Genomic DNA, 12,257 nt, shown 5'->3' on the forward strand with positions numbered 1-12,257 from the left:
GGCACCTTGCCATCTAGTTGCAGAACAGAGTAAAACCAACAGCACCCTATTTTCCTGACGGGTGACTCTTCTTCACCACTGTTAGTGATGCTGCAGCCTACTGGGACCTGTTCCTATTGTTGACACTTTGCACCAGCAGCTGGCCACCAGCCCATAAGCCTAAAACATGTGTTCTATCATCAGTCATTTCATTAGCTTCATTTAATTCTTTCAATATTCCTAAATATCATATTCTCTTCTAATGTAATAGCTCAAATTTCCCACAGGGATCCCTTACATTTAATAGAATCTAATATAATGCAATGTAATCTAATGGCCGATGAAATCAGTGAGACAACAGACTGATAAATCCAGAAGTCCCAGCTGGCAGAATGGAGGCAGTTAATGGAAGAGAGGTGGTGTTCGTCTCTTCTACCTTTAGCTCCCAGCAGTATATCCCTGACGAACTGCTCCAGGTCGTGAGCTCCCTTGTGAATCCTGTCAGCATCATCTTCAACCTGTTCTCCATCAGCAGAAACTTTAGTGGCCTACACACACACAAATACCATAAATTAATATACAAGTGTTTAGTAAGAGAACATCTTGACTTCCATCAAAAAGGAAAATAAAGAATACAGGGCTGATATCTGGGATGTAAAACAATGACCAGTGTGACAATACTGGTAATATTATTGTATTGTGCACAGACACAAACAGAGATGGATAAATTATTGGCATGAAAAGAAAACAACCTCACAAATTACACGTGTGCATGCATACACACACACACACACACACACACACACACACACACACACACACGGATGCAGACGAGCAGAACTATGAGAGATGGAGGAATTCTAGACAGACTTGAAAACATAATACACTCAATTTAAAACTCTCTCTTTCTCTCTCTCAAACACAGACAAGGAAAGAAAAAGCAGGTAATTATTGTTGTGAATTGACAGGACCCATGCTATATCATTTTAACTGCTATGTGTTTGTGTGGGAGTTAAGTACGTGTGTGATGGGGTGTGGGTGATCGCATCGCTGTCAGCAAATATCAAGGCCCCAGTCCTTAAAAGGGTGCAACTTGACAGCATGAATGCAGGTGATATTTTTCCCCACTTGGCACGTAGAGAGTATATTCTTCACTGGAAAACCTGTTTTCTGCTTTGGTCGACTCCTCTGAGAGATATGCTAACAGGGACAAACTGTTTTAAAGTTGTTGTTTTTTTTGCATATTCTTGCATTGTGTATATGAGATAAAAACAGAAAGGATTTTGAGGGTTTACTAAATATGTTTGGCAAGTATATAAAGAATAAAATTAATCATTTAAAATGGATTCTCAAACAAGAACAGGTATATGTTTCTATCCACACCCCATCAAATAAAGCCTTGTATCTACCGATACGTATCCAATCCTTTAATGGAAATTTTGGTGAACAATCATTACCAGGTGACATGATGGGACCCTTCAAAGTTACCTGTGGAGTTTTTGACAGCAACTACCACTATGGAGCCATGATTTTACAGCTGGGTGCCTATTTTATTTGTATTTGTCACAGACACACAAGAAGGTATGCAAACATGTGGATGGCACTAATTGTCCGATCACGTTTTAATTCCTCAAGGGCCCATCTTTATTTGCTATATATTTGCTGCTAACAATTCATACAGCGTCATTGGCGTGAATTTTCACACACTTCTTTACGTGTTTTGTGTATGTCTGGAGGATTTTATTCATCCATGAGCAACAACAGCATTTCCTTCTCATGAACATCTACTTTTTCATGACAAACAGAAGCCATGGCAACACGTGAAGGTTAATGTTTAGATCAAGGTAGAGAAAAGTGCTGCAGTGACTTAAATGGCAGGTATGTGGAAACGTTTTCAACCAAAAACTTTCTGCTGTTGTTGTAGTGATTTAAAGCTGCAGTTGAGATTGTTTGAAGCCACCAAAAGTGGAACCGAATTACTGGTAAGCATAGAGTCGCTGCGTATGATGGGAACAACTGATGGTCCAAATCCATGGAGAATTTGCAATGTTGCCATTTTACATACACCTATTTAAAAGCCAGAAGATCTTGTTTAAACTACAAGAATAAATATGCACAATATGTTGGTCTGACATGCTTTATGTCCTACTCCAGAGACTGAGAATTTCATCATTTAATTTTTGTCCTTGTGTATTTTTTAGACCATGTGGTACCAGCACACTATACACGCCTGTTTTTATTTTGGCTGGTTACCAAGGAAAGGAGGATGAATTGGCTCGTTTGCTGCACCCATGTTAACTAGCATATTGCAGAGCCTGTTGGAATGATTTCTGTGAGGTACAGCCTGCTAGTCTATGCTGTTCTTTGTACAAAAGTGTTGCTTTAACTATGATCCCATCGCCTGCCGCAGTCTATATTTGTTCCATCTAGTTATGTCACACACACACACACACACAAAGAGGCTGAAAGAAGGGTAAGGAGAGAAAGGAAAGCCAAATGAAAATCAAAACTGCCTATACCCTGCTGTGTAGTTGGTCCATCTCAACAACAAGTGATCCCAGGTTGGAGTCGGCCAGTTGCAGTAATCTCTCTGGAGCTTTCTGAGGCGACAACATGTGCTACAGGGGAGAAACAGAGAGATGAAGGAATTACAGAGAAAATGCTTGACACATTTTGGCCCAGGGCAAGGCTTTTGAACTGCGTGACTCTGTGCTGCAGAACTGAAAAGAAGAGGATGAACAAAGGGGGCAGGAGGCGAGGAAATTAGAAAACACGTCAGATACAACACAGTGCACTGCGATTACGTCACAGTTAACATGGTACTAACCTAATTTAAAACTGAGAAAGACAAGTTATGAAGTTTAATCCAAGTTCAATCGAAACAAAGTAAATGTTAATCTGGTTTAGCTGCAGTGTGCATATTGTTGTGGGCAAATACTCAGCAGCCCCACAGGATGACTTGAATGCAGTAAAAACTGCAGATGTAGTATTCTTACAATTTTAAAAAAAGTCTGTAATTTCCAGAAGGAATTCCTTAACTATCTAGATATACAACCCTATTAACAGTTGACCAAACTGCATTTGTGCTGATGCTAACTGTAGCCACTACCTAAGGGGGGTGAGGCTACCTGTCAATACTCACTTAGCTACGGATGGGTACCAATACCAGGTACTAAGAAGGCACCTGTGACACACTGGTTACTAGTGAAAGCAGAGAAATGCAACTGATGCAACTTTTTATTTTGGATTGGCATTATAGTTATATAATTATTATATTCATAATATATTTTTTAAATAAAACGCACTCTACAACAACAAAACTCATTAACTACTCGTTAGGTTAATTGCAGCATCACAATCTTGCTGCTGCTTTGGCATTTTATTCAAAAGATGTTTATACAGTCTGCGAATGTGTCGCACTCCGGGACAGAGGCTAATCCACTGCACATATTTTCATATCAGAAGTTTTAATGTTTAGGTAGAGGAACTGGAGCAATTCAACCCAAGTCAAAGGACTAAAGTCCAAGGAGTCACAGGTTAATGTCCAACTCAAGTTGCAAGCCCTGTATGATTTTATAAAATCAGCTCTAAAGTCATCACATTCAATAAGAGTTCAACTCGAGTCATCACAATATAAGTAACACAAAACTAGTTACTTTCCACCAGTGTGCATTCAATACTGTTCAGTTTGAAGGTCAAATTGTCTTCACTTATTGATATACAATATGTTCTTTAATGTCTTTAAACTTTAACTTTTTTGAGATTTTCTTTCTTGCTTGTATTAGTCCTGAGGGAAGCCTCGTTTACGCACCTGCATCAATCCAAAAATTCCCAAATAATGTCCATTTGGACAATTGGCATTTAGATCCCGAGTTAGAAATATCTTGTATTTTCTTTGCAACTACTCAGACAGATTTCTTCTTTACCTTAAGTTCCTCTGTCATGTTCTCGAAGCGGTACAACACCTTGTAAGGTGGTGGGAGGGGAGTGGTCAGCGTGACATCGGTGATGATGCGATAAAGACGGTCCATGTCACTGATCAACAGACCCGAGCACTCGTCATCACAAGCTAGGGAAACACAGAGTTAGTGTAGGGGTTTCAGACAGCTTGGTTTGTGTTTTGATTTTTTGTCTCTCTGTGTGTGTTGAATGAGTTTTGACTTATGAGGAAAAGACTGGATTAGTTTATGTGTATTGTTGGAGATTCTGTAAGCACATTGTTGTGTGATCAGAGTGACTGCTTGTGTTTTCATGTTAAAGTGACTCTGGTATCATAAAGACAGGGCAGCTGATGCATGAAATTTAAAACAGAGAAGCAAAAGCACCCATTATGAGCACACACTGCAGGCTACAATGACACACACACACAAAAAAAAAAAAGTACACAGACACACTGTTTTTTGTACATTTGAATTCCTTTTTCCTTCTACAGCCTGAGGCTGATCTATTGCACAAATTAAGATTTGACAAGGGAAATCAAAGATAAATGAATATAAAATACGATTGGTTTCTACCCACTCTGACATCTGAATACACCAGTACAGTCATATAATCACATGCATACACACGCACACAAACACACACATACAGCAATGTCAGTTACATTTTTTTAATTCTGCCCATTTTAACTTTTAAAATGTGAGCATTACATTTCTCAAGCCACATCAACTGTCAAAGCGGTAGCCATAGAATTTAAATCCAGTAAATCATGATCAGAGTTATAACAGATTAAATGAAGCTTATTCCACAATAATGTGCATTTCTTTCCAATAATGCATCATATTTTTCCCTGAAAATATACAATGAGTGAAAACTGAAAGCCTGACTGGTTCAAACTGATTCAGATGGAACAGCTCTGACTCAGTAAACTCATGCTTCACAATGCAAATCCACTCAGACATGCAGAACATGCAGGTGCAATAATAAACACATTCACAGAAACTTCAGCAACTTTTTAAACTTTTGACTAGAAATCTAGAGAATTGCTGAAATCTGCTGTTTTCTGCACTGCCTGATCGCTGTCGTGCACTTTTGTGTGTTTCTTGCGCTTCACAATGTGATCCATAACGTATAAATGTTTTATGGTTATGATTTTCACTTGTGCTTCTTATGATCATTATGTTTATGAGCAAATGCATTTAGCTATATCCTGAGGTCATAGTACTCACTGCATGTTTCACCTCGAATAGAATAATTGAATTTTAAGCATTACTCACTCGTGTGGATGTGTGGAATATTCAATAATGCAACTTATGATATCACCTACTGAAATTGAAGCGACATTTATGTGCAAATCATGTTGTGCAGCAAATGAGAGAGCTACCTTCATTTCCGTCATTGCAGAGTGCCGACTACCAAAGTGTCTGGTTGTGTCTGATAGAATGGGAGAAAGGGCAGAGCACAGGCAAAACGCAGAGTGCAATCACTGTTCAACAAGTGAACAGCAGTATGATCACTCCATTGTGTGTAAACCATCAGGACTTGTGATTACAGTCTGGATGTAGAGGCGACTGGTTTGGTGTCAGGGTGCACTGCTGCACTTGGACTGTCATTTATGAACACACACGCTTTGTGTCTGAACGCATAAAGACCTGAGCAAGCAATTTCCTCTCTGACCTGACAGCAGCAATTTGATATGAGCCTCTGTCTTACAACCTCTGCTTCTATATTCTCACTCGCACACAGAGTACACTTACCTCTAGACATGCTAATGGTATCAAATTGGCCCCGCCATTATGGTCATATTAAGTTTAAATTAGCTCCAAATGACATTGAAATTACTTTCTAAATGACTTGAATCTGACTTCTGCCACTAGTTCCTGTTTCCCATGGCAACCGGATTTACACTGCTCATTTACATTTCATTGACAAAATAAATCAAAAATCACAACATCAGGTGATAATGCTGGTGAGGGGCCATCAGAGAAAAAGAAAATAGAACAAAGGACCAGAGGAGTTCTGTAGGCTTCACTGTGTGTTGCATCTTGTGGTACAATGCTGGGCCTTATTCTGTGCTGGAGACTAGTAAGGAGGCCTTGATATTGAATTACATTTACATAAACTTTCTATTTCAATTGGAGCCAAGATTCAAGGTTTTATAATTCTATTTGCACCTCCAGTAAAACTGGTACATTCCACTAGAATTTCTTTTGTAACCAAATTCTACAGCAGCTTTTCGAACCTGCAATCAGTCGGGAGGAAAAGACAGCCAATAATACCAAGAAAGAAAAAAAAGTATAAAAAGCTGTGTGTTAGTCTTACAGATGATCCCAGCTGGTCCACACACATGCCTGTCCATGCACTGGTCGCACCACTTTCCCATCGCCCCGACCCTGCAGTGGCATTGGCCTGTAACAGGGTCACATGGTCCGGGCAATGCCCCCCACATGGAACACTTACACTCCTCGCAGTGACTTCCTGGCATCTGTGGGTTACCATGGTAACCAGTGGCACACCTGGACAGAGAGATCAGGGGGAGCCAAACACTTAGATGTTTGAACACTGCTGAAGAACTTGTTTTTACACAGCAATGCACACACACACACACACCACAAATCGATAGATGTTTACATGCAGTACACTGTCTAAATCACTTTGTATTACAAGATAAACAACTTTGCACCAGTGTCACTGCATTTGATTAATTACGTGACTGTCATCATTTCTACGTGTCTTTCACTATGATTGATTTTCTTTGAATGTGGATCTAACCTCTCACAATATTTGCCCTCATATCCCTCAGGACAGGCAGTGCATCTGTAGTCATCAAATCCCTCTGCCACACAAGTAGGACTGAAACTAGGCACAGAAAAAACATTTTGTTTTGATCATACAATATTTTAAAGACTTAACACTCTCTCTCTCACACACACACACACACACCTATAACAAACATAACATGATACATATTTGATAGTATATGATTAGTTTGCGGAGAAACAACGTTTACTTGTTCCCTGGGTTGGTCAGGGGGCAGGCACAGGGGCTACAGTCATCAGGGGAACCTCTGACCACTCCATAGAAGCCAGGAGCACAGCGTTCACACCGATCACCCTCTGTGTTGTCCTGACAGTTCTGCATACACATAAAAACAAACACACAAACAGGACTGATGTGATATTTGTAAAGACGCTACACTTAACTCTTAAGCTCCTCCATGACATAAACCCAAACACGCAAGCAGCAAATTTCCCTTCATCCTCCACCCAGCATGAGTTCTTACCAAGTGTGGTCAGTTTCTTTTAACAGAATTTAGAATTTCTGTGAGTAAAGCCGAATAAAATTCCTCACTCTCCTTATCTAGAAAGCTTTTCATCTTTTTTTTTTCTTAAAAAAAAAAAAAAGCTAACTATTTTTTAAATTAAATTAACAGAACCCACTCTTTCATCAGGGTTGTTTTATTACAATATTGCCACTGGCACTATAAAAACAAGACATCAAATGTGCTTCAGCAAGAAAAACACAGTTTCATTTCTAGGCCTTAGTGTAATAAACCCTCAGCTTAAAAACATATGCTCAAATTATAACAGGTTTCATGTACTGTAATCGAACACTGAAGGAAGTTTCAGTACATTTGTGGTGTCTGCAGTCTCTTATATGTTGCTAATTGAACTTGACAATGAGTAATTGAAATGACGGACGAGGTCAACCATCATTCCTCCCTTTAATAATGACAACATTGCCATCGTGCATTGCTGTGAGTTAGTCCTGTATATTCAGATATTGTTACTGAAATGTTTTGCACTAAGTCGCCATTAGTTTAAAATGTTTAAATTTCAGGACTCATAAGATCCGCTAATCCTTTATACATATCCAAAAGTTATTTCAAAACAGAGCAGAGGCATGATGGTAGATTTCCCCCAAGGTTTTGGTTTAGAATCATGATAAGGTGCACGCAAAGGTGACCAGCAGTCAGGAGCTGTCTGTGTCTTCGATTTCTCTTTTCATGCAAAAACAGGACAATTAATTTAGCGCTTACTGTCTTTGCATGCTAATAGTTTTACAAATCCAGGCTTCAACTTGGGGGTACCTGTTGTGATCACAGCAGCTTCTGCAATGCTCAGCATCTCTGCTGAAGCAGCAGGAAAATCATTACTCGTTTCTTTTTACCACCCACAGTTTCTGAGCCACACTAGGCCTTCCAATGAGTAGCCTTTCATATAACTAGAACTGTTTCAGGTGGGAGATGTGCATACAGTAATGAATGCTTTTTGGGCCCAGTTCCACTTCTGTGCACAGCAGCGGCCAGCTAGCCGTTAGCTGACAGATACAATCTCACACGTCAAACAGTTTAACAAGCTTCTTTCCTCAAGAACATCAGAAAGACTCAATTACATTGGAGAATGTCATTCACCTGTTGTTATGAGAATAACTACAAGGTTACACTGGCAGACAACCGTACACATGCAGTTCATATTACAACCTAATACACACAATTGTATTCATACTGGTATTTTGACAAATATAAATAGTGCGTGTCCACAATGTGTACACACTATCCCAAAAACATACCAATAATAACCTCGGTGACAAACACTCACACACACGCACTCATTCACACACACACACACACACACACACACACACACACACACGAACTCACCCAAATATATTACACACTGTACACAAACATGCAGCTCTCTCCTCTTCATATCCCCAGGGTCTTGTGTTATGTGTTCACCTTGTCTGTTGAAAATGGGAACTTCAATCAGTGCAACAGGAAGTTGCCCCTTAACGAGGCAAGTCATTTCCATTAACTTCCTGTGTTCCTCGTTACCACTAATTACCACAGAAACAAACTCGTTTAGCATTTTCAATTTAGCCTGCTCGGTTAGAAAATGCTAATGATGCTGTTATGGAGCGCGAGAAGGAAATGGGTGAGGGAAAAATGGCTGGGAGGCAGCTAGAGACAGAAATCAAACCTAAGACAAGGAGGAAGTAAAAAAAGAGAGAAACAAAATGTTGAAAAAAGAAAATGAAAGGTGAGACAGGTGAGAATTAGACAGAGGGTATATAAAAAGAAAGAATGACAGACAGCTGAGACAAAGGATGAGCAAAAATATAATTGAGGTGTGAGGATGGGCTTGGTAAAAATTAAAAAAGAAATTAGAAGAGTATAAAGAAGTTGTGGGAGGAGGAATGATGAAGGAAAAAAGGAGAGTGGATAAAGGAAACAGGTGATTGGATACAATTACAGAAAATGAGAAACAAAGCAATAAAACTAATTAGAACGCAGAGAACAACAAAACACTAGCATCCATGTTGGAGGGCAGCTATAGTCTTGTATGATTAAAGGACAGGATCACTCCCCAACATGGTGCTGTGCTAATTGTAACCCTTCTTATCAATAATTTCAGATGGAAAAACATAATGTTTAAGAATGTTTATCTGTTTGATGAATAGGCTATTTATTATGAGAGGAATAGAATGTAACCGATTCTAAATTCAATCTGAAGGATGGTAATGCTAAAACTGAGAGAATGTGTCCAATACACATCCACACCTACACAAAATAGAGCTGCTAAAGTGCAATTATATCTCTATTACATGAAACTAAATAAAACAAATCCTGATCAGCTGTCTAAAATTTTTCTGACAGTTTGAACGGTTTTCTCGGTGTCCCTACGATCATGGCAAAACATTTTCTCAGTCTGCAAGAAGAATGACAAATCAAATCCAAGTGATGATATATAGGCAGAATATAAGCAACATCTCCATGAGGTCACTGGTTAGATTGTCAGTGATTAATGCCGCTAATTAATTAATGTCAAGTGCAAATTTATCTCACAAGCTACTTGTTGCAGGTAGGGACAACTTACAGGCAAAAGTTTGAAAAAAAAAAACGATCCAAGCAAATTTGAATGTGTAGTGTAAGAGATTACATATAAGAATTAACATAGGTTGATTATAATTGTTCTTTAATATATTGGATAATATATAAAATACAAGTCGTATTATACAGATGAATGTGGGAGACTATGACACTTGTTCTTACTTGCTTTATTGTGCACTTGATTGATTTGTGTGTGTGTGTGTGTGTGTGTGTGTGTGTGTGTGTGTGTGTGTGTGTGTGTGTACAGGAAGAAGAAAGGTCAGTATGACCTCGCTTATGTCCCAGAACTGAACAATGCTCAACAACAACAATTATTGGGAAACAAAACATGGGATGAAGTCTTTGGCAAAGAATAGGAGGAAAAACAGGATATGGTGTTTGTGTGAGAAAGGGAGATCAACTCCCTGAAAACTGCTGCTAAGGACGAGAAAGTTGAGTGAGAGTTAGTGAAAATATTGGGTCGCAGAAGTTGGAAGAATTGGTATAATAATAGGATGTGTTCTGACATCAATGGTCTTTTGGATAAGAGTATAAGAGTCTTGGTGTGTGTTGAGGGAGGTGTGCTCTCCCTTTGCTCTCCCTTTGCTCTCTCTTTGCCTTTTTGCTCTGTCTGATTTTTCATCCTGTCTGATAAAAATGGGAAACTCTCATTCCAACATTTATTTTCTCAATATATGGACTTGTTCTGGTCTGAGTTTATCCACGACACCTATGCACTTCTTCCCTTGCTTTGTGCCAAATGCAGAGGAGAAGAAAAACTGTACAAAACATGAATGAGCCCGGGGCTGTTAATTATTGCAGGGCTAATTACAGTACCTGACATATTTCCCGACACACACACACTTTCTCTCTGTCACCTGGCTCCCTGACATATGGCTGGATGAGGGTCTCCAGCGGCAGACAGCCCACATGCACACACAGACACCTGTCTTTCTATACTTCTGAGACACTCATTGACACAATGCCTTCTCTGGCCTCTTTCCCTTAACAAAACTTAACAATCAGTCGTCTGAAACTGTAAAGTCCAAAACATCCTCATAATGCCAAAAAGTCCTCACACAATGACAAAGACATGTACACACATGCTCATTTACCTGGCATATGGATGTCTCAGGGTCACAGGTGGAAGAGTGCCCACTGCACTGGCACTGAACACAGCTGCCCATACCAACAGCGGTGGGCACTCTAGAGACTGGAGCAGGTGCTGGCGAGCCAGCTCGAAGGCGGTAGAAACCTGCAGCACACTCCTGCACAAAGAGAGAGAGAGTCAAGAGGTTCAAAATACCCCCAAATGGTATCATTCATTTCTATTCTCAACACACACAGTGCATAATATTGGAACAAAACACGCACGCACGTACACACTGGACTCGCAACCTTACAAAATTATTCCAAATTTTTACTGTCTTTCACACACACACACACTTAAGAGTTATTCCCTTCAGTAACTTTTGAATACACATGCCCATGTACCCAGAAACACACAGACACACACACACACGGGGGCACACAGACATGCAAGGTAACTCTCTCTTCCTCTCTCTCCTGTTCAGTAATAATTAATGGAGTCCATTTAAAGAGCCATCTGTTCCCTCTGCTAGCAGTAAACGCCCGTTTAAAAATACTTTATTAACAACGGCGGTAGCTACAAATAGAACAGCCATCTGTCAGCAAAGGCCTGTACGACCTGGGCATTTCACATTTAGCTACAGTTTGCTATTTGGCTTCCATTTGGCACTTTTTCAACAGTATCTGTAGCGTTTAAATTGTATAGACTGCAATTTTTACCATAAATGGGTGCGTCTGTGTGCTTAACAGACAACAAAAGTGAAACAGAAAAATATAGTAAAAAGTTTGCTGGCAACTCATTATTTCTTTGAGATTAACACCGTAATACGTAAATGTCTCTCAGGTGCCGTCGTCCAGCAGCATTGCCAGAACGATTGCCTCTGTGTGTCATATGCTGTCTCTAGAAAATCCTCATTAAAGTAAAGATGGAGTAACTGCTATATGCTTTCTGTGGCTTAACAGGACGTGCTGGATGCAGCTCAAAGTCAATTGCTTTGACAAAAATCACAGCTGAGTGGAGGATATGCTCTGTGAGGCTTAATCCTGGCTAAGCAAAGCAAAAAAGAAAAGAAAAGAAAAAAAGTGTGAAAAGCATCACAGAGGCTTAAAACTCTGAACTGAATGTAAATTGGAAACTTATGAGAAACCATTAAAAGCTCAGTGTGTGACCTCCATGTTTACATTCTGTCTGTGGAAAGGCAGCAGACAAAAAGCATTCGCTCCTCTGAGCACTGAAGGAGCGAGAGCGAGTTTGTCATTTTAAATCCAATATGTAGCTTCTGAACTTGTGTCAATACAATATTTCCGGCAAAATTCTCCTTATATTGTATGTTTTCTTTTGCAAAAATATTTTGTTATAATTTTGCTGCTGCACACA

The 12,257-nt window shown here is 39.6% G+C and overlaps 1 protein-coding gene across 5 annotated transcripts in view; it reads right to left on the minus strand.

Moving 5' to 3' along the window:
• lama2 (laminin, alpha 2) overlaps positions 1-12,257 on the minus strand; it is a 156,130-nt gene that overhangs the window by 39,613 nt on the left and 104,260 nt on the right. For 3 of the 5 annotated variants that reach the window (XM_067481810.1, XM_067481808.1, XM_067481807.1), the window contains 7 exons: positions 10,906-11,058; positions 6,929-7,053; positions 6,691-6,777; positions 6,241-6,434; positions 3,906-4,048; positions 2,499-2,597; positions 416-527 (listed from right to left, as the gene is read on the minus strand). In XM_067481810.1, the coding sequence (XP_067337911.1) occupies positions 416-527; positions 2,499-2,597; positions 3,906-4,048; positions 6,241-6,434; positions 6,691-6,777; positions 6,929-7,053; positions 10,906-11,058 (913 nt within the window). The remainder of the gene's footprint in view (positions 1-415; positions 528-2,498; positions 2,598-3,905; positions 4,049-6,240; positions 6,435-6,690; positions 6,778-6,928; positions 7,054-10,905; positions 11,059-12,257) is intronic. The other 2 variants (XM_067481811.1, XM_067481809.1) reach the window with 1 other exon arrangement.

This window comes from Channa argus, chromosome 17 (genome assembly GCF_033026475.1).
Source record: "Channa argus isolate prfri chromosome 17, Channa argus male v1.0, whole genome shotgun sequence".
Taxonomy (NCBI): Eukaryota; Metazoa; Chordata; class Actinopteri; order Anabantiformes; family Channidae; genus Channa; species Channa argus.